This window comes from Diadema setosum, chromosome 18, assembly GCF_964275005.1.
Source record: "Diadema setosum chromosome 18, eeDiaSeto1, whole genome shotgun sequence".
Taxonomy (NCBI): domain Eukaryota; kingdom Metazoa; phylum Echinodermata; class Echinoidea; order Diadematoida; family Diadematidae; genus Diadema; species Diadema setosum.
The window spans coordinates 5,924,727-5,952,205 of record NC_092702.1 but is presented as its reverse complement, the minus strand read 5'-3'; the positions used below and the strand labels follow the sequence as shown (position 1 = coordinate 5,952,205).

The 27,479-nt window shown below is 38.2% G+C and overlaps 1 protein-coding gene across 1 annotated transcript; it reads left to right on the top strand.

Moving 5' to 3' along the window:
* The first annotated feature begins 47 nt into the window (after positions 1–47).
* Positions 48–25,945, top strand: LOC140241842 (CDK2-associated and cullin domain-containing protein 1-like). Its single transcript, XM_072321596.1, has 9 exons — positions 48–184; positions 2,376–2,502; positions 4,226–4,328; positions 6,583–6,678; positions 15,484–15,586; positions 19,427–19,516; positions 23,394–23,535; positions 24,955–25,053; positions 25,639–25,945. Exons 1-8 carry the CDS (start codon positions 133–135, stop codon positions 25,004–25,006), a joined length of 765 nt encoding a protein of 254 aa, XP_072177697.1. The 5' UTR covers positions 48–132; the 3' UTR covers positions 25,007–25,053; positions 25,639–25,945.
* Positions 25,946–27,479: the final 1,534 nt, after the last annotated feature.

The following is a 27,479-nucleotide window of genomic DNA, read 5'->3' as shown; positions in this document are numbered from 1 at the left end:
CAATGGCGCAGTTGTCTCTCCCCGATGTGGAGATGTAAACACGAAAATGTGAAAGGGATTTACCTTGTCGTTGTTTACTAGAACTCTGACATAGGGATAGCTCATATCCGATGTTCTGGAAATTCATTCTTTATGATGGGTGAGGCTAAACGTACTGAGTATTCTCCATTACTGACTCCGTTAGGTAAGAACATTGTTTCTTTTTTTCAAGGATTACCTATTCCGATTAAATTTTCAGACTTCGGTCCCATTCACTTGCTTTTTTGCTGTGTTCACATATTGGTTGTAGTACACAGGTAAATTTACAGCCTTAGCTTAGGCCTTCAGGTTCTATTGTGCGTAGAGATTGTCGCCCCGTCAAAGATCGTCGCCCCCGGCTCGGCCCGGGGCGACAATTTTTGACGGAGCTTCATATCTACATGTAGCGTAGAATTTTGAAAATCTTGTCCATGGACCATGGCATGGCCATGGGCATGGACAAGGCAAGGCAAAGAAGGTAGGAACCTACATGTAAAATTGTAATGGTGGCCTGTTACTTTGTCAGATGGAATAGAAATCGGGGTCCCAGTGTACAGTGGCCTTGCATTTATGTAGATTTTACAGTAGGCCTAAATTCACTTTTCAGGCCTAATGTAAAATTTATAGAATAGATTGGTCTAGATCTAGTAGGCCTACTCGTAGTAGACTAGACTAGACGTCTAGTAAATTACAATGTAAGATTAGTAATGATTTGCAAATTGTCAAGCGACAAGGCCTAGATAGTTCTCGTAGATTCTGACTGGAATGTTAGTACAGTACACCGTGTAGAGCCTAGTTGTAGTAATTTTTTAGAGTTCTACTTGTAGATAGTGTATGGTAAGGGTACCACCTATCGGCAGGGTGCCTTGACATCGGCACCCTGCATATCATGGCCGTTTGCGTACGCCTATATATGTATAGAACGAAAAGGTACGTGTGGGATTAAGTGTCATTTATAGCTATGAAAACAAAAACGAAGAAATGAAAATTAAACTCGTAAACTATTAACAAACCAAACTAAACACATTTCAATTAAACCTTACACATCCACTCGGCTTCGTAATGATGCATAGATCTATACCGTGATTGACTGAAATTCACATTACTGTACCTATGGGAAGAGGGAGTGCTGATAAACAAACCAAACTAAACACATTTCAGTTAAACCTTACACATCCACTCGGCTCCGTAATGATGCATATACAGTGTGTGACTGAAATTCACATTACTGTACCTATGGGAAGAGGGAGTGCTGATCGTGAGGTACCCTTTCAAGCTGCGCGAAGAAAATGCATCGCATGCACTATAATTGCGTTTTTTTTACAACGGAGATTCAAAATCAACAGGAAGGTCATGAGATTTGAAACTGCAGTACCGGTATTTACTGCATATTTGAGGAAAAACTTAGGCGAATTTGTTTTACGTTTTTGGAATAAATGAGCTGCAGATCCTTAGGGTGCCGATAGGTGGTACCCTCATTCATACTTAGAGGGAGTGGAGTACTAGCCTTGCCCTAAAGCCTAGTCATGTATTGTAAATTTAGAATCTTTTGTTTTATTTTATCATTCCTAACACTAACAGTAAAATGACTTTACATACGTACCTTCATACCTTATCAAAAAACTTGCGGCAACTGAGTGATGAATGTTATTGTATCTCGGGATATTCAAGTCTAAGAGTTTTCAATTAGACAAGAGACTGGAGTATGGCAAGACTATACAGTGTACACTCGGTGTAAAATAAAATACATTAAACACAGTTTATACTGTGGCAGCATGCGTGGAGTTCAGGCTGGTCACAGTTAAAGAATACATATAGTACAATTGTATGTACAACCTAGTCCAGTATATCGACACTGTACATTGAAACCGACACCCCTTTAGCACTGCGGGTACTGAATGAACATTCACGCATGTGACTACACGCAGTGGCTTTGCATTCTTCACTGGGGTTTTGAAGATGCCAAAATATTACCGGTATTGAAAAACCAGATAATAAAAAGATCAACAGCAAATTGATACCATAGATTACATGAAATGCACCGTTGGAAAAGCATTACCCAGCTTTTCCCAGTAAGTTTAACCATTGTCCTGATCAGGACCATGATTAGATTAATTGTCATTCTCCGCCCATACCTAGTAGTTAGTACCAAACCAACATTAAGTCCATAACCCCGACAGTTGACAAATATATCGGTTTATAATCCTGCACCGTAATAGATTGATGTCATCCCTCCTCTACTACATTTGTCACATATAAATATAGTCATAGGGCCACACTGTAGAAATGTGCAACAATATATGATAGTCATACAATTTTATGTTGTACTTTAACATCAATGTGATCTGTTTTTATAGGTTCTGGATTCATGACCGAGGAGGATTATCGCTTGCAGTTCTGGCCACAGCTAGAGGGCGCTGTTCGTATGTTGCTCACTCAGGAACCTGGCGTTTATATGAAGATATCCTATGAACAGATGTATAGGTAATGTCTTTAACGAAATTCTGCTTCACACAGATGATACATGCATCATGAATACAATGTGCCATGGCATTTGATATAAAACTGGCTCTGATAAACAGCATAGATAAACAGCATAAAATAGGCACAATAACTGTAGTAATGATATAGACACAATTACTGAGTGACATATGATCATAACCACAAAAGTGGCTAAACACTTGAGATACCTTTTAACTGTACTTGTGCAAATTGCTCAGGTGATTTGTGGTTCTCAAGATTGTCACAACTTTTGTTGTTCTTGTTTCTGTGATAAGTGGAGGAAATGTTGGAATATTGTGGTGTTGTTGATTTTTTTAATTGAATCGGGTGCAGCACGATTTTTTTTTCTCCTCTTGGCCTGTAAGCATCTATAGTGTAGAGCATTCCATCAAGGTGTAGTAGTGGTGATGGTGTAGTACTGCTACCTGTCTGAGGTTCATCAGTTCAAGCCTCCTTATTTCAAACTCCATTTTCCTGTTAGCAAAACAGCTAGTATTATCCAAATCCACCCCAAACTTTTGTGTGATTGGGTTTTTTGCTGTTGCTGGGGATACGTACTGTATACGCCATATATTTCGCGAGTCTAAATTTTCGCGAATCAGGAATTCCCAACGATTTCGTGAGTGGTTGAATTCGCGATCATGGAGTCCTGTACTGAACGGGAAAATGTACATGCATGCGTACGTCACATCCACATTGGGATCAGAGTCAATATTTTCGCGGATAGCACCTGCCTCGCGAAATTCGCAAAAATAAAAACCTCACGAAATATTCGGTGTATACAGTATGCTAGGGTCCCATCTATGAACATTCATTACTGAACACAAAATTTTCTAGTTTTTGCTTTGAGGCAAAGTTCAAACTATGAGCTGCTGCCTTGTAGGCTTTCCTCTTGTTTTGTTGTGTTTTGTTTTGATGTGTTTTTTTTTTCAAACTGTGCAATACAGAAGACACAACTGATGGAAGTCATAACAGCATGGTTTGAGGTTGCCATGGTAATTCTGGTACCCCTCACTAACATTATATAGCTACATAAAAAGGTCTTTCATGTACTTTCATTTGGAAGAGTAACAAGACTTAGTGCAAATGAGGTATGGCAAAAAAATCACTTATTTTCTTTGCTTTGGTACGTTACACAGTAAACTGGCCATTTTGTGGACACGTACAGTATACAGAAAAAAAAAGAAGCCAGTTTGTGTGCTTACTACAAATTACTACTATTATAAGGGCATGTATAATTTGCTGGTTTGATTCCCAGCAACCCTGTACTTGGGCTGGGGTGAATGGGAAATGTGTGTTGAATAGGAAAATCAGTCCGTCTTCGAAGGGTTAGAAAGAAAAAGAAAATCAATTAAAAATGTTAGAGAGTGCCTCATATGCCATCAATAATATTGTAGATTCCCATGAGCTTACATGTAATGTTCATGTCTCTGTGCCCACCCTATCTTTGTATTTTGATTTAGTTTTGTTTTGTTCTTGTTGTCATTAGTGAATGTTACAGTTTTAAATGAGGATGAAATATGGCCTTACAGATGAGATACAGGAACTAGGTACTTCCCTGATTAGAACAATTCTTTGCATAATGACAAAACACACACACAAAAAAAGCAAACAAAACAGAAAATAACCTAGATAATGGTTGTTCAGCATATATGCACATTCATTATGGTTTATTTTCTACTCTCATTTCCCTCTTTCGTGACAGCTGTGTATACAAGTGTGTGTGTCAGCAATTTGCAGAGCGTATGTACTCAGATCTGCGGCACACCATCACGCAGCATTTACAGCATATGGCAGTGCAATTACAGGTAAGATATCATTGCGTTTGCTTATCTGATATATTGTGTAGATAGAACTGACAAGCAGAGCCTTTCTTTTACAACCTTAACTCGCTAACTTGAGAGGTTACAAAGCATTTTATTGTACTTTTTGCTGTTCTTCTCAATTACAAATCTAACCATTTTTTTTTTTTTTTTTTAATTCCCTATTTTGGAAATATTATGCTCACAAGACATGGGCATATAAGATACATTGTACAGCACATGATCTGAGCCAAGGTCTTGTAGGTCATGGAATTGTTATGTACGTTTTTTTGGTGAGTTTATGTTGTGATTACTTGACAAAATGATAGCAGTTTACATTAGAAGCAAAAGTGTAAGTGCTTTTACTTGAACATTTCCTGTGTAACCTCTTTCATTACTGCCTCCCAGGCAAAATTTCTAATATGCAGTGTCATTTTACGTATATTTTTGTTGCATTCTTTTTATTTTTTCTTTGTTGTTTGTTGTCTTTAAGGACTAGTTCACCTTCATTAACATAAGGATTGAGCAGCAGTATTAGTAGAACACATCAGTGAAAGTTTGAGGAAAATTGGACAATTGATGCAAAAGTTATGAATTTTTAAAACTTTTGTGTTGGAACCGCTCGATGAGGAGACTACTACGGCTCGTGATGTCATATGAGTACAACAGTATAAAGAAAATGTAAAGAAAATTCAACATATTTTCACTTTTTTCGCATGATAAAAGAGCACTTGACTTGCCTCTTTCTAAAGGCAATGGGAATAATATTACCCATAACATACACTGTATATCAGTAACGAGTCAAGGGAATGTGTACTTTTTTCAAAAGATGAAATTTTGTGAAATTCTCTTTATATTTTCCTTATATTGTTGTACACATGTGACATCATACACTGCAGTAGTCTTCTCATCCAGCGGTGACTGCACAAAAACTTCAAAAATTCATAACTTTTGAACAGATTGTCTGATTTTCCTCAGACTTTCAATGATGCGTTCTACTAATATTGCTACATTCTCTCAATCCTTATGTTAATGAAGGTGAACTTGTCCTTTAAGTGGTCTTCTTTTGATGCAAGTAGCGAATGAATAGTGACCTTATATCATGAATGAAAGCACAGAACAGCAAACCACATACAGTAAATATGGTGCCTTTGACTTGATGGTTTAATTGATATGTATGTTCCATTCCCCTCTGCCTTTAGCCTCAGTTCATGAAAACAGCACTTTGATTATTAATCCTGCAATCATGCTTCACATGACAGTGCATTTGAGATCTTTCACATTATATTATGATGTAAATGTATGATGCTGGGTATTGATGATTGTTTCAAATCATAGGAGACAATTATTTTGACACTTGAAAATCCAGAAAACTGGTGTTAAGGAATGTTTGATGAATGGTATACAAGTGTACCATTGTTATACCTCGGCTCTCAATGGATGCAACAGGAATATGTTTTTTGCTTTTTAATACTAGCCTGTTTGCGCACCCCAGATCAACAGTAAAGGCATATGAGTTAATGAATGCAGGTTCAAGAAGAAATCCTATCTATCAGATGATTTTTCCAGGAACTTTAATAGCCAACTAATGTTGCATGAAGCAAAGATGAACCGTTATAGGTTTTTGGTAAAATCCTTGATGTTAAAGATCTCTACCACAAATGTCAATTTCCAGCAACAATTGAGCTACAAATGACCTCTTGCAATGAAAATTTGAAACAAGGATAGAAATATTATAGGTAGAAATTATGTACCTGGTACATGAGATGATGAAAGTGATGGAAGTCAAGGTCAGAAGTCTCTACAATTGATACACTGACTAAAAATGTAATATTAAAGCCAAGTATACCTTGAGCTACAATTGTAGGAAAGTCCAGTGGGAATGGTGTCTTGTATGATGGCATTTAAAAATTACATGTAATTATGATACGTGTACATCTTGGTACAAAAAGGATTCAAGATTAATTTTCAAAAACAGTGACCCAATTCAGTTAAGGTCATCTGCACATGTAGGACAGCTGGGTGGAATGTATGTACATGTATTCCATACGAAGGCATCACATTCCTAGATCCTGTGGACTCTTTGCTGGAGGGAAATAGTCCTACACATGTGTAGGTGTTTTGTAGGTCTGTCATTATTAAACAGCTTGCTTCCATCATGAATGCACAAATTTTTCAAACACTGGCAAGGGAAAGCAACTCAGATTGTATGAAAATCAGTACCTGAGTTTGACATCCATTTTACAATCCCCATTTGCAGAACTGTTCCGAGACCCAGGTGCTGGGCCAGTTCCACCACGTACTGAAGCAGTACACTCAGGCACTGGGAGGTATCGTTCCCATCTTCAACTACATGGTGAGTAGATAGAACTTTAGGTTGTGACGGGATTGCCACACCCATGGTTTCCCCATAAAAGCACTGCACAAAGTATGATGGTGTCCCGTGGTGTTACAGCTATAATGGGGGTTATATTTTCACTGGAATTTTGCAGGTTCGGTGCTCAGCTAGTTGCAGATTTTGGCAAAATACAAAAATATCAACTCTGATCCCCAACATGAATGTGATGTGCATGCATACCCAAAATAACAGTGTATAAACTGCATCAATTTATTAACTGCACTCCTTTTTTTCGGCCGTTGGGGGGGGGGGGGGATTGATAGTCCGCCGACAAGTGCGGATACTGACATACAATGGGTGGAGATACTGCGGGCTTGGTGGTTGAATTGAGTGAAATGTTTGGGGGAGAAAGTGTGTTGATTTTTATGTCATAAAAAGGAACATAAAACATAGAATGCCAAACAAAAGGAAATTACTTTGAACATTGAACATTGAACATCGTCTGCACACGTGAATTAATGCAGACATTCAGAAGGTATTGGCTGTAATGGTGTATAAACCGCACCCTGAATTTTGACCTTTTCTTTTTTTGGGGGGGGGGGGGGAAATGTGTGGTTAATACACCATTATTTACTGCACATTTCTCGACAAAGTTACTATATGATGCATCACGCGTTACCCCGGGGTACCGTTGTACCCCGGGGAACCACGTTGTGTAGCGCCACCTCAAGTCCACTCGAGGACAGCCGCAGAGAAATGCATGCACTGTGTGTGCGTGTACATAGTCATTCCCATGCCGCTGCATGTAATACTATGCATGCATGGTACGCTGTGCTAGCAATAGCGTGTGCTTCAGTGCAGTGCATGTGGTGCAGTGCAGTGGCTAGCGTGCGCTAGCTCCAGCATCAAAATAATTTCCCACTTTTGTGTTCTGTGTGCTACCTGCACACTAGCTTTTGAAATGAACAGTGAAAACCTGAATAGTTGAAATACTGTGGATTTAGTCAAAATATAGACTGGGATTTATGTGTTGTTGTTTTTGTGTGTGTGTGTGTCTGTGAAATGTACAGGGTTTCAAATAGAAGAATGTGGTTTAATATGTAATCTAATTCATGTTACTGGTATTGGATTTTATTCTTAGTTGTACAGAAAATTAAAAGAACAAATCTAAGAAGCTTGTAATTTTGTTTTATGTCTTAGATGCAAATGTAAAAACTTGTTTAAAAGAAAAAAAACTCAAACAATTTGTAAATGTAGGAGATATGATTACCATTTTGTAAGAGAGTTTACAAGTTGTATATATTGAAGAGTTTCTTTTCATTTCTCAAGCATCTTTAGGAAGACATATTTAAAAAAAAAAATGAAAATGCAGGGGTTAGTGAAAATGCATCCTTCCCCCCCCCCCCCCACAAAAAAAAAAAATGGTGGTGTGTACCCATATTTTTATTGTGATATACATGTATCATATACACCTAAACCTTTGAAGTTTGCTTGTTTTTTTTACTTACACAAGCCTTAAGCACAATTTTTAACATTGGGTCAGTTTGGTTTCAATGACTTTAATATGGCATTTTTGCTAGTGCATGATTGATTATTCAGGTCAAATTTTAGACATATTCTTTCAAATTAAATGGTCAAGAGGTCAACTCCAAAAATCATTATGGCTCTAAAAGATATTTATAGTTATAAATATAAATGTCAGCTGACCCTTTGAAAACAGCTCTATCACACACAGAACAATTGACTGAGGGTGATGCAGAATTCCTATAATGCTATGTACACTATAACAACATACAACAACACTCAGAAGTTGGATGTTGATCCAGACACTTATAATCATGAGCCTTCAAATTGAATCGTGGTCGATTCGGTTTGGCCTGGGCATGGCAGATGGTGGACCACAAGCAAAAGCTGACCACAGGAGAGCATGCTTACACATGTATGTAACAAGTTTCACATGTGTGTGTGTGGGGGGGGGGGGGGGGCTCATTTTGACTATCAGTGTGGCTTCGTGCAATCATGAAAGCAGTGTGGTTTTCAAGAATCCTTCACCCCTGACTGACAAGAGATACACAGAGTGGTTTCAGAATAATGCAAGACACCAACACATAAGAGGGATGATACAGTTTGGCTTGAGATGGGCAACATATTTTTATGACAATTTTTTGAAATAATGAGAAACCTGCAATGAAATATGAAAAAAACAAACAACATAGAATACTAAGAGAAATACAAAGATTATTTGATGGAAATTGGTTTTGAAGTGGCTGAGATTTCCAAAACAAAGCAATCCTGATAAAAGTGGAACCCATCTTTCATTAGGGTCACTTTGTTCTTCTTTGTTATGCCTCCTCCACGAAGTGGTGCCGGAGGCATTATGTTTACGGGTTGTCCGTCCGTACGTAAATCCGTACGTCCATACGTACGTCCGTCCGCATTCGTTTATGCGATAACTTGAGTAATATTGACTGGAATTTTACCAAACTTGGGCCATGTATAAGGTATGATGGTGCAATTACTTGATTAGATTTTGGGTGAAATTGGCCTAAGGCCAAAGGTCAAAGGTCAAGGTCAAATCATGAAATTGTATCCATTTTTGCGATAACTCAAGACTGGATCGAGCAAATTTCACCAAACTTTGTCCGATGATGATGTATGATGGGACAATTACTTGATCAGTTTTTATACCCCCGCCAAACAAAGTTTGAAGGGGGTATATAGGAATCAGCGGACGGTCGGTCGGGCGGTCGGTCGGGCGGGCGGTCGGGCGGGCGGTCGGGCGGGCGGTCGGGCGGGCGGTCGGGCGGGCGGTCGGGCGGGCGGTCGGGCGGGCGGTCCGTTGCAAATCTTGCGTCGCGAACTACTTCCTCAGTTTTCAACCGATTCCCATAAAACTTGGCACACATGTGTGCCTTGGGTTGTAGATGTGCAAGACGTATTTTTTGACAGTACCCAAAAGTATGTTGCCATGGTAACGGCATATTATGGGCAAAAATGGGTACAAATCTTGCGTCGCGAACTCCTCCCACAGTTTTTTATCAATTTTTATGAAATTAGGTACAGATGTTCATCTGAATATGTTAATGTGCAAGACACATATTTCCGCAGTGGCAAAAAGTGCGTTGCCATGGTAACAGCATGTTATTGGTAAAATATAGGGCAAAATGCTTCATGGCAAAACTGCTTCATCAGTGTTCTTCCAATTCTCATGGAATTCATATTGAATGTTTGTCTTAGGATATAGGTCAGCATGACACATTTCTTGACAGTGACAAAAAGTATGTTGCCATGGTAACAGCTCACATATTATGAGCCAAAATGATGGAAAATTTTGTGTTGCAAACTACTTCCTCAGTTTTTGCCCAATTTCCATGAAACTTGGTACAGATGTGTGCCTTTGATTGTAGATGTGCAAGACGCATTTTTTGACAGTACCCGAAAGTACGTTGCCATGGTAACAGCATATTAATGGCAGAAGATCAAGGAAAGATCTTGCGGATTTAACTACTTCCTCAGTTTTTTGACCAGAGCTTATGAAATGTGGCACACACCTTGATCTTGGTGGGAAGATGTGGAAGACATATTTTTCGGACGTGTCGGAAGCTGCGTTGCCATGGTAACGGCATATAAATGGCAGAAGATCAAGGCAAGATCTTGCGGATTGAACTACTTCCTCTGTATTCGACTGAAGCTCATGAAATGTGGCACACACATTGGTCTTGGTGGGAAGATGTGCAAGACATATTTTTTGGACGTGTCGGAAGCTGCGTTGCCATGGTAACGGCATATTAATGGCGGAAGATCAAGGAAAGATCTTGTGGATTGAACTACTTCCTCAGTTTTTGACAAAAGCTTATGAAATGTGGCACACACAATAGTCTTGGTGGGAAGATGTGCAAGACATATTTTTCGGACGTGTCGGAAGCTGCGTTGCCATGGTAACGGCATTTAAATGGCAGAAGATCAAGGAAAGATCATTCCTTGGGTAAGACTGTCGTCACGGGGCAGGGGTATTAATCACCTTCAGTGATATTTCTAGTTTTAGTGAAAATCGGACAGAGGTCAAAGGTCAAAGATCAAGGTCAAATCCTAAAATTTATCTGTTTACGTGATAACTCAAAACTGGATGAAGCAGCTTTCACCAAACTTGGTCCAAGGATGATATATGATGGGGCAATTAGTTGAGTAGATTTTAGTGACATTGGTATGAGGTCAAAGGTCAAAAGGTCAAGGTCATATGCTAAAAATGTTATTTTCCCCTATATCTATACAATGCCCAAATTTATTTTCTTGAAACTTAGAGTAAACATGTACTCCTGCGTAAAGATTCTCCAGTGAGAGTTTCATGTCATAAGGTAAAAGGTCAAAGGTTAGGTGAAAATGTTGTAATCACTTTTCTCGCTAATGGTTCAGTGTATCTTCATGGAACTTGGTACATACACATGTACTGACTGGCAGGGATTATCCAGGGAATTTAGGGGTCATGGGTCAATAGTCAGGGGGTCAAAGGTCAAGCTCAACTCCTCAAAATTTCACTATTTCATATACTAGTATATAATGCAATGCTTGCATTATTAGTATTAAAACTTAATATTAATGTATTACCTATTGGAGATTCTCTGGGAAATTTCTAGCCAGAAGGTCAAAGGTTAAGGGTCAAAGGCCAGGTTTAAATGCAAAAAAGAAAAAAAAAATCTATTTTGTACTGTAATTATACTCTTTTTTCATACCTTGAAAATTACTCAATGCATAAACTTATAAAAGGGTTGGTCAGAAGTCAAGTAAAAATCCTCAATTCCCCAATATGCGTGTACCTGCACTCATAGACAATTATAGCAAACCCAGTTCAAGGAAAGTGAAAATTCAAGATATTTCTGACAAACCTGTCATTTCAATATTTTGCCAGTTATGTGAAACTGTCATCACACATTGTGAAGACATTGTACTATACACCTATTGGGAGATTCATGCATTATGGCGGAGGCATCAGTCGCCATAGCGACATTTCTAGTTTTTGGATATCTCAGCCATTTCCCAGCCAGTAAATCAGCCAATAAACATTGAATTCCTCTTTAGAATGGTATACTTTACAACATTTCAGGGAGGGGTTTCTGAGTATCTCGCAAAAAGTTAAACGCTGAATTCTCACCTCAACCATTACTATACCATCCCTTTAATTCCCAAATGGATTGAATGCGTGAGATTAATAGGTACAGCTGTACATCACATCTTCCTTCCATAAGCACTATAGATTGCTCACTTTCTTCACTTCCTGGAACTTCCTGAAAACTTTCGACTCCAGAGTTCATTGTCTGCATGGGTAAAGTCCCCATATTAAGTCTGTACACCACTCCCACAAGATACTCACAGTGCTTTCTACGGTGTATCAAAAAAACAATGACTGCCAATGCTCACCAGAGCTTTAATATCATTCCCCGTGTGTACGCCAGCATCCTATAGTTCCTGTGGAACAATAATTTCATGTACTTGATCAACGCTGCCATTTTGCATATCTGTGTGACATGAATATCATTTAAAATACACTGTACAGTGTAGATTTACAAGTTTGTAGCATAATTTTATAGATTTACAAGTTAATGGATAGGTACAATAGTATCAGTACTGTTACTACAGCTGCTGTACACTGTACAACTCACTGGTGATATTAGTGATAACTGTTATCAATATCAGTAGTAATAATGTAGTTGTAGAAGAATTGTCAATATCATTATTGTTTTACTGTTAATTTTCATTAGCATCATCATCTATAGTTACTGTAAATTTGTATTATTATCATCATTTGTATGAGTTTTGATTATGAAAACAAGTAAAGCTTCCAATGCAGCGCCTTTTCACCTTTTTGTGATGCTGAAAGGGCTGTGCAAAACATGTTTTCTGATGAAAGTCATGTTTACTACAATTGTACATGTAGCTAACACACTGGGATTAAATCCGAAACCATACCTATCATGCATTTGTAGTTGCGATGCTCGTCAGGTATGATTAATTCCTAGTCTGAGAGTGGAGCAAGGGGACTTGAAGTGAATTTCAGGCTTGTACATATAATTGTTGTCACAAAATAACAGAATGATATGGTTTGTTTGTTTCTTTGTTTATTGTTTGTTGTTTTCCTGAGAAGGAGGGCATTGTAATTTTAGAGCAAAGTTCTCGCAGTCCCTCAAGAGAGACAAAGTCTGTAACATTCTTTAATAAATTGTATTCCTTACTCAAGTCAAAGTACATTTTTACCCTCCCATATTTCAGGTGATGTTCATAGACATCAATGTGTAGATGATCCCTGTAACCTTTCAAGGGCTTTGAGCACAGAAAGGGTTACAAACACCCAATGTGAAATTGACGTCCATCACAAAAACTGAAGACTGTACATTGCATTTCAGACCTGTCAATCAAAATGAATGAGTGCTACAATAGCAAAGAGCAAGAATGTCACAATACACCAGTAATCTAATTTGATACTCTTAACACAGAATCTCTATGTAGATGTATTATGGAAAAACATACCTATGTATATGTGTCACTGCCAACAACCAGGGACAGCCTGGTGGTAGTGTCGCTACCCGGAAAGCAGTAGATGGCAGGTTCGAGTCCCACTGGTTCCTTTTTTTCGACATGTTTGTTAATTTACAGATCCGCAGTTGCGATCTTGCAATTTACTTTGTAATTTGTAGAGGGAGACAAATTAAAGAAACTCACACCTGAACCTTTGCCCCTCTGAATAAATATCTTTCTTTCAAGAAAAAGCTTGTTTTGCAATGTCATTTGCAAAGTCGTCTTCAGGAAATTCATATAGTAGTTCTCAGGCCTAAACACACTCCTTACTGATAAAATAGCAAATCTTTCAACGTCATGTGGTGGATTTTATTTGCAGTCACAGTTCCCCTTTTGCATTTTCAGCATTCTCAGCCAAGAACTAATTCCCTATTGGCAAAGTGTCAATAAATTGTGCTCATGTTACTGTTGTAGGCCTATCAAATATGGTGACTTCAATGATGATTATGGTAATAATGATAACAATGGCAATAAACATGACAACCACATTGATGTACTAGTGGAATGATTAGCCCCTTCCATGCCAGGGACTTTTGACAGGGTATACAGTGTATGATGCTATGGGGTTTTCTGTGCCAATCTGCACTCAATGCACACAAAGGGTTAAAAATGATTCTTCATCAAATATCAGTAGTATTATGCTGGGTGTTACTTATATGCCAGGAATAAGTTCCCTTCCATGTGGTGCCTTGATGTTTTATGATGTTTGTTGGTGTGACATGGATGCCGTGAACTTCTGCTCTACCGGAATGTTTCTTAGGGACTATAAAACTCATCTTTGCTACGTAGCACTTTTCCTCTTGACTACCAGAATCCTTCACCTTTAAAGGGAACGCAAACCCAAAGAGCAATGTGGATTGAGTGAAAGCAGTAACATGAGTAGAACATATCAGTGAAAGTTTGAGGAAAATCGGACAATCGATGCAAAAGTTATGAATTTTTAAAGTTTTGGTGTTGGAACCGCTGGATGAGGAGACTATTAGAGGTTATGACGTATGAGTGGACAACAATATAAAGAAAATATAGAGAAAATTCCACAAAAATGCATTTTTTTATGAAAGTTACAACTTCCATCAACTTAATACTGACATAATGTTACGGGTAGCAATATTCCCCCTGCTTTCTGAAAGCGGTTAGTCAAGCGCTCTTTCATAATGCTAGAAAAGTGAATTTTTGTTGAATTTTCTTTATATTTTCTTTGTATTGTTGTCCACTCATACGTCATAACCTCTAGTAGTCTCCTCATCCAGCGGTTCCAACACCAAAATTTAAAAAATTCATAACTTTTGCATCGATTGTCCGATTTTCCTCAAACTTTCACTGATGTGTTCTACTAATGTTGCTGCTTTCACTCAATCCACATTGCTCTTTGGGTTTACGTTCCCTTTAAGTAGGGACTGCAAAAGTTATATGTTTGCTAGTACTTTGCTTCTACTAGAATGTTTCGGGACTATGATGTGATGTTTGCAAGCACTTTTCCTCTACCAAAGTGCTTCAGGAATCAAACGGATGGTTGCCATATTTAAGAATTAATTGTAGATCATCATCAGCATTATGAGAGTGATGGAAATTCTGCTGGTGATAGAAATAACTAGAGAAGCACCCTGGGAACACAGACCTCTGCCAAGCAGCTACTTTCCGCTGATGATGTTGCTCTTTCCAAAGAGACTTTTCTCCCCCTCCACCACTGGGGAGAAGCTCTTTGGGCTCTTCCATAGAGATCAGTGATTTCCACCCATAAGTATACATGCTGAAAAATCGCCCGATTTCCCAATATAAAAACCTTTTGTTACATCATCAATGCCAGCGCGCAGAGCGCCTCGCCCTGGACCAGAAACTAGAGCATGCACTCTAGTACGTGTATGAAAACCTCAAAAATACACGGCTTGAACTCCCAAGCTCATTGACCCTACCTGCCAAAATATCCAAAATCCTTCATAAAATCCAAAAAATTGCTGGATCACTACCAAAATTTAATCATCTGTTTCTAGTGTCATTCTCAACCTTTCCTGCAAGTTTCATCCAAATCTGTTCTCAACTTTTTGAGGTGTTTTGCTCACAGACAAACAAACCAACGGTCATGAAAACGTAAACTCCTCTCTTGGCAGAGGTATGTAATTAAAAATGAAGAAGAAAGAAGCTTGTTGAAAATATTCTTTAAACTGGAATGATCCTCAGCACATCACAATATAATGTACTGAATGTGTGTATTATAAATGTTTGCATGTCAACGTTCATCCCTTTTCTTTCCAGAACCGTTTTTATGTCGTACCTCGAATGAAGAGTGATCTGAGGAGAGAGCTGACCAAGCTATTTACACAGTACATCGTCGACTTACACATAGCTAGAGTACTAGGTAAGTGCTGTTTGACTCTCAATATTAATAATGGTAATAATAATAGTAATGATGATGATGATGATGATGAGTACTAGGTAAATGCGGTTTGACTCTCAATATTAATAATGGTAATAATAATCATAATAATATGATGATGATGATGATAATAATCACAATAATATGATGATGATGATAATAATAATAATAATAACAAAATGAATAGATATGTTATGCTACAAAATTGTACAGCGTAGTATCATAGAAGATAGAACATCAGAACAACAAAGCAAACAAACAAAATACATACAATTACATACACCTGTACATTCGATAAACAATAGTCAATGTAAAAAATGAAAAGGGTGGGTTTTGAGGTTCAATGTAGAGGTATTGGAAGGTGTTTATCTCACAACCTTGATATTTTACACTGAAGTATGTTATATGAGGTACTGGGTGTATGTAAAATTGGATTTTTTTTCACATTTCACACAACATGAACCCTTACTGTGCTTTATTCACTGACTGGCACACTTGCTGGAGTGCTCTCTCTCCCAATTGGCACAGATGTCTGAAAACTACTGTAAAAGTGCTTTCTTTCGCGGTGGTTTTATTTTTGCGCTTTTCACGCTTTGAGGTTGAACCGCAAATTTGATATCACGCAAAAATGTTTTGAAAAGTTGCGCGAAATTAACCATGCAAGGAAATGTTTTGAACTCGCCGCTTGTTACAAGGCTATTGCGCACATGCACACACGAAGATTCCACGCATTGAGTGTATTGATGGTCAATACACACACACAGCGATACTGCGCAATGTAGATCAACTCCTGTGCGCGTGCCCCATGCGTGCGGTCATTGTACTGTACTCGAGAGACGGGATTTCAGGTACTGTATACGCCATATATTTCGCGAGTCTAAATTTTCGCGAATTGGGACTTCCCGACAATTTCGCGAGTGGTTAAATTCGCAATCATGGAGTCCTGTACTGAACCGAGAAAATGTATACGCGTACGTCACATTCATATCGGCATTAGAGTCAATATATTCGCGTGTTTTTAATTTCGCGAATAGCAGCTGACTCGCGAAATTCGCGAAAATAAAAACCTCACAAAATATTCGGCGTATACAGTAAGCCTGCATTTAATTTCAATTTCTATTTAATAGATAAAAGAATAATTGGATTTAGTTTGGGTTTTCATGTGCAAAATAAAACAGTTTTTGCCTACTGTGAATTCACAGATTTTGCCGACCGCGAATTTAAACACATAGACATGCGAAAAAGTCGGCACCGATGGAAACCGCGAAAGTATTTGTACGCGAAAGAAATCACTTTTACAGTAACTGTCAATTAATACTTTATTGTATCACCAAGGTATTCCTTTTGGACTGAGGCGCATTGCTTCACCCGATTGGGCTTGCTAATCTACAAACTAGGTCAAGTTTAAATGAATCGCTATTAAAATAATGCAGATGAAAAAGCTTGCAAGTTTACTAGTGCCTAGGCACATGAAGTGTTGGATACATCCAGTTGTTTATACAATGTGAACCCTCAGAGAAACACCAACATTATACACTAACACACACCACACACACATTAAAAAAAAAAGACAATAATAACAAACTATCACAGTATTTTTTTGTTTTGCACACTGTAACTGTGTTCATGAAAAACAAAAGTAACCTACAGCTTGTACACTGTATATATGGCAAATCATAGAAATGTCAAGATTGTACTTTCACATAATATGGAAAATATGTGTACACCGTACATTGTATAATTTATGAACTACATATCTACTGGGTATTATATTACACCATGAAGTGAATATTAATATATTGACCACATATTTTACATTGTAAACATAACATTACACCATATCTGAAAAGTATGTTTAATAGTTGTGTAATTGTGTTTGATTTGTTGGCCATCACACAGTTTAAGGCAATCACTATTATTGTCAATGGTCATCTTGGGAACCAGGAATAGAAGTTAAAGTCACTTTGAGATTTTGGACTTATGCCTATGTCGTATGATGACGCATACAAAAATTCATTCCAAGTCCTCTTTGTGGCTAGTTTTTCTCTCCCTTCAGTACCATTTGTTCTAGCTATAATCATTTACACATCTCACACCCTTGATGTGTTACACTGAGGTAAATACAGTACTTTTTTAGGTACTGTAAAAGCGCAAATCTTTGCACATTTCATGCAGTATGAACAAGCGCAAAAATACATTCTCTCAAATTTCTCTGCTTGTTCTATGTCATATTGTTTTATATCTTTCAAGACTTCAAGGTTAGCATATTATTTTAGGGGTAGCAAACTGCTATGCAATTTGTAGTTTTCTTCGTGCTTGCTGGTCCTGTAGTGTGCATGACTTTGTATTGCTTATGCAGACTAGTTACCGTTCACTACCATAATACGTACATGTGCTGTCAAAGCCCTTACCTGCACTGGCAGCAGTGAGCTGTTTGAAGCGACCATCCGCGAAATTACAAATGTGTGAAATTCATCTTTACCCAGCCAAGCACAAAAAATCACTCATGCAGAAATGTCCACATTTACAATTTAGGCAAATACAAGTCAACAATTGGATGAATGAATTATGTAATGACAGATCACTTGCAATGTTAACATTCTTTATGAATGTTGTCGTAATGAAGAACATTCATGTTTGAAGAGGAAATTCACCTCAAAAAATAAATAAATTTCAAAGGAAAGCTCAAATATTCCTTACAGACAATGCACAAATGACAAAAAATCGGATAAGAAATAAGGAAGATATGACATTTTGAAATTTCACATTTTTTTCAGAAAATATTTCTTGACCAGTCCTTATGAATATTCATACAATGTGGAATTTTAAGTGCCCGATTGAGCCACCAAAAGATAGCCTTTTGGGAATTTTGGTGGCCCAACATCAATTTATATTGGCCCCAGGCCACCAAGGCACCCGTAATGTCATCATGGTCCTGGACTGCGGCTCATTAATTGTTGGACTATTATTTAAAGGCAAATTGCTACAAATTTTACTCCCAAGTGTACAACATGGGCTTGCTGACTTTACAACTAGGTTAAGTTTGGATGGGGTAGGGCCTACTGGGAGCCTGATGAAAAAGCTTTTACATACTGCATAGTACTTGAGCACATAAAGGATTTAACACATGGCAAATGAGGAAAGCAGTGCATAATGAAATTGGGACACGCAATTTGGGACATGTGCACTTCATGAATGAGGTGTAAAGATGCTGATGCTAAACATACCAATACATGTAGTTGTGTGTTGCCAGTTACAGTAGCTGTTGGTTGTTGATGATGCTATTAAAGATAGTTGGAGTTTTACACTGTATGTTACTCTGAAGGTACATTTATACCTTTGACCAACCTATAGCAGCTGATAACTGTTAACTAGGAATTATACAGAATGTACATCTAATGTACCAATGTATTAGGAACAGGGTTTCAAATGCTCTGTGTGGGAGAAATTAGAAGTCCCTTGGCTTCACATTAGGACATAAAACTTTCTTGTACGGCGTGTCAAAAGTGTCAGACGAATCTTTTATATATCCTCTCGTATATGATAGTATATGGGTATATATAGAGAGAAAGATATAGATATAGATAGGTATAGATCTATAGAGAGGTAGATAGATAGATAGATAGATAGATAGATAGATAACGAGATAGATAGATATCAATTGATATTGCTACTGTATTTCTTTGCGTAGTCTCTGATCTTTCTGTTTTTATGGCAGCATGTTGTTTGTCTGTTTGTCTGTCTCCATCTCAACACCTAATTTTATCTCTCCCTCTTTCTCTGTCTATCGTATCTATCTATCTATCTCTGTCTCTCCCACAGCCTTGCTTGAGGATGCCCAGACCAGGCCGTTTGCTGTTCACCCGACGGTTGCCTCGGAGATAGTCAGCAGTCTGTACTCTTTCAGCCAAGGTCAGCCAAAATTCTTGAAATGTCATGGTGACCACCAATTTATCCAATGGTGCCTCTGGATCTGCTCCGTAAATGATGGACTGGTGCCACCCCTTGTCAACAGCCTTACAAAAAAAAAAAAAATGTTTATTTTCTGGCATGCAAACAGCTGATTATACAACATGAGTGTATTGAATCACCCATGTGCCCCCCTCCCCCATTATGTGCATGTGGGTGATATACATGTAATATGGCAGAAGACAGGGACAGTTTGGAAAACATGGCATTTGTGTTATCACCCCATGCATTTTTGTCTGTGTTTATAAGTGTGAGGTGTTGATGTGGTTTAAAGAATCTCACGTTTCATGCCATATTCCTGGGCAGCTGTGTTGGAATTGCTGTGTCTTTGCAAAGAAAGACATGAAAAAAAAAAAAAATCAAGCCAAAAATTATTAGCACCCATTCTGTAAAATCGCCAGTTTTAAAGAATAAAAACTACTAAGTATCTGAATCAAGTTGTTGCTTCCTCTTGGCTAAATAGTCGTGCAAATGAGATTTTTATAGTCTAGCCTGTTTGTTGACATGAAGAGAGATCTGATCTGAAGATAATACTTGATCGCATCATGTTTACACAGCACTTCAAATCTATAGGATTTGAAACCAAACGTAATTCAGCATCCATGCAGCACTCCGGATAGTGTACCGTGATCATGATTTGCTCTGCGCCAATTCAAAATATTCATCTCAACATTTCATCAATAGGCATTGTGTTCAAATTGCCTGTACTGATTGCCAATGCTTCCCTCTATAATGTATTAAGGGCTGATCTGTAATAGAACCAACCCAAATCCTGCCAAGTAATCATCCACCTACCCCGTTAGCCACTAGAAGCCATTTACAACAAGAATAGAACAAAGCAGTGATTGTTATTGTCATCACCACAGTGCATGTGTGTGTGGGTGGGTTGGTGGTTGTACCCACTTTTAGATTGACGCACACGTCTGCCAACATTGGCTGTTGACTCGAATCCGCATTTACGCTTCAGACAGCTAAAAACAGTGAAACACAAAACACTGTTTGTGTGTTATTGATGGAGAGTTTGGTTAGGCTGGAGAACTTTGGAACATGTAGCCTGTAAAATTTTACTTGGTTGGGCCTGGGGGAATGCTATGGCATTCTGTTGGGTAGCCAACCAACTTTATTAAAAGTACAATTTCACACTATTTTCAAGTTGGCTCTACTATGTATAGAGTAAATCAAAACAGTCAAAATGGCGGGAGATCATCAAAATCAGCTGACCCTAAAACATAAGAAAGCTATGGACTCTGAAAGTTTCCCATGTCTCCATGAGAATGTCTCCATGAGACAGTCACAAATAGTCCCAAACAACTGGTCGAATCTAGCAGTGGTGATGATGTCATAGTCTAAAGAGGATTTCACTGAGCTGTGCACAGATCATCCCCAAATTTCATTTTTCAGGCATATTACAACCGAAACGACAAGACATGCCGCACAAAGTCTTTTATGTGGCTGAGCATCACATTAGATACCGTATGTGATCAAGTGATGGGTTGATTGTAAAACTTTTACATGCCATGACAACTGCATCCCGTTATACAATGCGTAATCTGTCATATTTCAGCATCGAACCAGGTTGAAGGTATCGTACATCTAGGCGTGGGCCTGTCACGCACCTGGCATGGGTATTTTTGTGCCCTTAAGGATGATTGTCTGTTGGTTAATCAACAGTAGGTTAATCAAAACAATGTCAGTTCAGAGAAAGACACCGATGCCCTACTTTTGGGCGTGTACCTATGATCCTTGACCTAATTTCACATGCTGAGTCATCCTATTATTCCTAGTATGCACCCTCCATCAACCAGTAATCATTGTCTGTGCAAACAATTGCTGTCTAGTACATAACAGTTGTTTCCTGTGAAAAGTATGCTGTGGTATTCTTGCAAGCCTTCCTGCCAAGAGAATGGGGGCGGAGGTTATTGATCTTTCTGTCTATTCAACCTTAATAATAGGGCACTAATACGGCTTTTGTAAGATATGATAGTCAGGTGAAGGATGGCCTTACACCCAAATGAGTTGATTTTCAGCAAAACTAACAAAGAGTAATTTTGTTGAGAGCTTAAGATGAGATTTCCCAAGTTCATTGTTTATACTTTATTTCATGAATTATCATTTCTTCAAATTTATTGCATAAATGCATGATTTAAGGCAGAATCTGAACAGATAAGGTGACGCAGATCAAAAGGCAAATATGAATTTCAGTGTTTACTGTGAAATTCAAGAAGTATTGAACACGGTATCATCAAACTCGTTTCACCAATGTGGTCGGATGGGAAACACCATACATATGGACAAACTGTGATGAATGTCCAGAATTCATGTTCATCACCGAAATTCAAAATTTCTCCTGTAATTCTGTAATATCTGGCTACATCATAACAAGCTTAGTACGTTGATAGTTGATGTATGTTAAGCCAATTTATAATTGATTTTACTGTAAAAACATCAACAACAACAACATTTAAACAATGGGTTAATCTTTTAATCAAATCAAAAGATTAAAATCTGGAAAAATTGATCAAGAATGGTCGAAATGATGTTAAATCAAAGAAACTTAATGAAGGATTATGGACAGGAAGATGGGGCATAGAAAATCTGAATCATGGGACAATGGTATTAAAGGGATGGTACAGTATTGGTGGAGATGAGAATTGGGCTTTTAATTTTTTGCGAGATACCAAGAAAAAACTTATGATATAGTACAGAGCATACCATTTTAAGAGGAATTCAAAGTTTATTTGATGAAAATTGGGTTTGAAAAGACTGAAAAGTCCGAAAACAAAGTAAAACAAAGCGATCGTAATAAAGTGTGGGTCCCACACTTTATTAGATAGAATCACTCTTTTTTGGATATCTCAGCCATTTCAAAACCAATTTTCATCAGATAAACGTTGAATCCCTCATAGAATTACATGCTCTTTCATATTTCATATAGGTTTCTCATTATCTCACCAGAAAATGTTAGAAACCTGAAATTAGGTCTCAACCAAAACTGTACCATTCCTTTAAATCAAATCAAAAAGTTTTAATACAACCTTGAAGGAAATATGGTGGTCATGTACTATGTACAGGTCATGAGACACTTGTTTACATGATGACATCACCATGTCCTCCAATATGCACTTATGTCTGCAGTGAATAACACTCTTTTCTAAGAAACCTGCTAAGCTTTCAAATTCAAGACCGTTATAATCTCTAAGTTTGCGTATAATTAGACCACTACAATTCTGTTCATACTAGGTAAATTTTACTCGTCCAAACATGGTTTGGGATTGCACATACAAGCCAGTTCTCTCACCACAGTGTTTGTGTGAGGGCCTGTGCTCACTATTCAACATTTTACAATAGATTGTTAAAAGTGAAGCAGGACAAATCATACATTTTGGGAATGTGCTAAGTTGGAAAATATCTATTTGCCAGGATTTTGTGGAGGCAGGTTACATGTGCATCGTGATATGAAGTGATCTTATCCAAGAAATTTTTATGATCAACATGACCATTATGTGTTAAACATTTTTTTAGGGTCACAGTTACACAGTAAGTTGTGTTTTGGTTTGTTTTGTTTTTTTTTTTTTGGTAAGAGAATCTAAAATGAAATACCCTTTTATATGTAATGCCTACCTTGCTGTATAAATCCACAAATTTTTCTGCCCTCTTTTCATTCAGTTTACATGAAACTGGAACATGCTCTGATAGCCTATCATGTTCAGTACAAAGATATAGGACTTACTAAACACGCTGAGAGTAACTCCATCCAGCAGCACTCTAGTAAAGCAAAATCTCACCCTTGACCTTTGACTTTTGATCCCATCTACTTCAGAATATGCACAGCTCAATCCAGGCCTCTTTGCCAAGTACATCCCCAACATCTTGCCTCCGACCCGCCTGGAGGACATCCCGGTCTACATCGAGGAGACCCAGAGACTGCAACGAGAGCTGACGGGGTGCCAGGACTTCAACAGGTACGGTGTGCTTCCTGGAAGAATTCTCCCTATCGTACATTGTATATCACTATAAGAACTCAAACGGCGGTGGCGCCATTTAATTTCTGTATCAATGTGTTGACATTAATGACAATGATCTATTTGATCAAGTGCAAAAAAAAAAACAAAAAAACATGGAGCACTATCTCTATCTCCAGTCTACCAAAATTGTGTAGATTTTCTTCTTGTTTTGGGAAAAAATGATTGCATACTCTGATATTAGCGAATGCATTTCTAATATGAAGTGACAATGTTTTAGTCATGATGTGCTTCCTCTAAGAATTCTCCCTATCGTATATCACTATAAAAACTCAAACAGCGGTGGCGCTATTTAATTTCCATGTCAAAGTGTTGACAATGCTGTGCTGATGCACAGCACGTGCTGTATTTGATCGTACAGGAAAAACATGGGAGCACTATCTCTATCTCCAGTCTACCAAAGTTTTGTAGATTTTCTCAGCAATTGTTATGTTTTTTGGGAAAAAATATCAACTGAAGTTATCATGCCCTGAAAATGCATTGTGAAGTGACAATGTTTTAGTCATGATAAGAAGGGAAAAAGTTAGATGTGATTACTGTGTAATTATACGCTCTCCTGCACCTGCTGCACAGTACATGTAACTTCAAATTACCTGTCGCCACCGAAAGTGCGACCTTGCCCCATCTCCCCTTATTGTGCATGGATGCGTAAGATCACCTCATTCATTTGCATGTACTGTACAAACCAGACCACTGGTGACAAAATGTTTACATTCATAAGCAACAGCGAGAATTGGTCCTAGTCCAGAAACAATACCCTCCCCCCTCCCCCCCCCCCCCCCCAAGCCAGCTTCTATGATCTATTCCCCCATTTGGTCATCACTGGAGAAGAGACAGACCACTGAACAGTGATCAGCTTGGACTGTCGTTGCAGTTTGGGGTTGATTGTCCCAGTTGAACTTGCTTGGCCATACCTATCTCTGGTTGAACTCTTGCTGTTCATGAATCTGTAGTCTTTACAAAGTAGTTAAATCTACAAATTGTAGATCCATGCATTAGAAGACCTATGCAGTGCAAATGTACAGCATACTATGTATGCTGGTTCATGATACCCTCAACATGACTTACATGGCCAAATGAATATCTGATGTACATGCCATATACGGTATTCTTCAGATTACATTGTACTTGGATTTGCCCGTAAAAAAAAAAAAAATAAAAAAATAAAAACACCGTTCAAACCAAAATTCTGTCGATGACATTATCTGTCAATCACTGCTTTATAAGTACAACGAGCATAACTTGCATGTTTCCATGTTACTTTAACATTGCAGGGACATGATCCTTTATGGGCATTGCTCTCAAATGTTCACTCAAACTTTCATATTCTTTATGTCACTCTCTTTTTTTGTCCTACAGACTTGGTCATATCAGGAAACGAACCAATGAAGACGAGCCCGTCAACAGATGACACTGACGTCAGTCGACAGAATTTCAGTATTGTGCATTTCAGGATGTGTAAGTAAAAACATTTTTTTTTAAAGAGTATTTTTGTTCATTTTTGTTTCGCTGAATTCCCCTGTGTAATATCACATGAAAATCATTAAACTGCTTCTCTAAATTTCAAAGTATATTTAAAGCATCCTCTTGGACGCCAAAATCCATTCAAAAGGGGGGAAATGGACTGTTATTAGCCGGCAGCATATGGGGGGGGGGGGGAGGGAAATGATTGTTACTTTGATACGCAAAAACAGAAGTCATTTGACCTTAAATCAAACAGATAGAAAAATAAAGGACAGTGCTACTTCGTGACCATGTGGATTTCATGAATGTAAGCCTGATGGAACATTCCGCTCATCCAGGCAACTGTGTTATAAAGGAATGAAAAAATACATATAATGGAGTTCAACAAGACTAGATAGCATATAGACCATGACACATTTGTAAATGTCCCAGGGAAGAAAAATCCTCAAATAAAATGCAGTCAAGAAAATTATGAATTTGTGAGGATATTTTGTGATTTTGGTGGCACAGAAAATACACATGCCAACAACAGAGTTGATGTTGATGTCTTTATTTTCATTTTTGCCCCCTGCAATGCAGATCATCCAACTAGAGATCGTCATGTAAGCCCCATAGGGGCCGTCACTCAGAACGTGAATACGATGTACTTGTTGGTGCCGTGCATTGTTGGATGTTGAACTGGCAGGACCAGTGCTCCAGCCGCGCTCCTTCCCGTCGGAGCTTTGCCAGCGGAAGGCTAGCGAGGCCCTGGACTTGGAAGAAAGACCCGCCCTACCTACTCTTCTTGCTGGTCTCAAAGAGTGTCTGAATTTGAGACTATCAGGATTGCACCAGATCAGTTCAAATTCGTAAATGTAGAACAGGGTTTGATGTTACAGTGACTCATTTCGCATCACAAATTTTATCCCTCCTGCCTCCACCCCCTTCTCTCTCTCTCTTTATATGTTTGTTTGTCTGTCTGTCTGTCAGTCCATTTTTCTGTATATGTCTCTCTCTCTCTCCTTTCTCTCTGTCCATCTGTACATCTTTCTGTCTCAATCTCTTGATCTCTCCCTAATCTGTATACTCCCTTTTCTACCCTTTTGTTCTGTCCATAGTTCTGTCTTTATTTATTTCTCTTTTTACTTAAATATCTATCTACATGACTATCAGAAAAGCTTTTATTTCTTCACCGTCTACCAGGTTCTCACCCTGTTTGCATTCTGTCTTTGTCTCTGCCCGTGTGTCAATCTGCATGCTGGTTTCTCAATATGACAGATCCTGTGCATCCTTATCCATTGTCTGTCTAATATATGACGAGCTTTTGATTTATGTGTTAGGAACAGAGAGGATTATGTTTTAATCCTGGAAAGACTTCATATTTTGTGTTTGCAGTGAGATCGTAGAAGTTGTTTTTCACTTGAAATCCTAGAGTTAAGAGATATGTGTACATTGGCTGGGAAGCTGATATCCCATAGTGCAATGCAAACGTCTATTTGTGTAGGAAATCTTCACCCATTCTTGACTTATACTTGTACATTTTTGCCACTTTTCTCTTCATTTGCCAACAGTGTTAATCTGAGATACGCAGTAGGATCAACCAAAGTATATGATATTATATATTCTACGTTTGAGTGTGATATGAAATACCTGTTACATATCTGTTACACATAATATTGTGGCACGATGAACACTAGAGGTATACTTGTATCGATTCTCGTCTCATTTCTTGACAGAGGCATTTTTTGTTCCTGGTCGTCCTTCTGTCCCACATCTCATTATTTAAGTTGAAAAAAAGAGAAACAAGGGATATTTTTTGGTACCTGGCCCAGGTATGCTGCGGGATGTGTAGATGCATTGGTCAGATTTTCAGACACCGTCCTCCAAGGCCAAAGGTTAAAAGATGCTGAACTTTCACTACAAAATTTTAGTTTTCAGCTCTGACTTCATAATAGTAATGTCCAGTGGTAAAGCACGTTGGTAGGAAGGGTGGAAAAAATAGACAATCATTTCCATAAAATAATTGTTGTGAAAGGTAGAAGGTCGAGCTGAAAGGTCACTGTACTAAATCACAGTAGTTTTGTATCTATTCAGAGAAAAGATTTCCATTCTTCTATATGATATGTGTAGTTTTTTTCTGTCTGTAGGTCTTAACTTTATCTAGTACACACTACTTTGATTTAATGCAAGTGTATGTCTTCTACAGAGGGGGGAAAGTTCTGCAGCATTAGAGGTTTGGTCCCACTCAGTGAAAGTAATTAAAACTTTAATTTAGTTTTACTTGACCCAGTTGTGAAACTGAGAACAAAGTTTGTGAGAGTTGACATCTGTCCCCAAACACAGTATGTACAGAAAGTTGTCACTGTTACCCCATTTGCAAATATCAAGGCCCGAGCCAAGCCCAAGCTTGGCTCAGATGAAATTTTCCAGGCTTGGCCTTG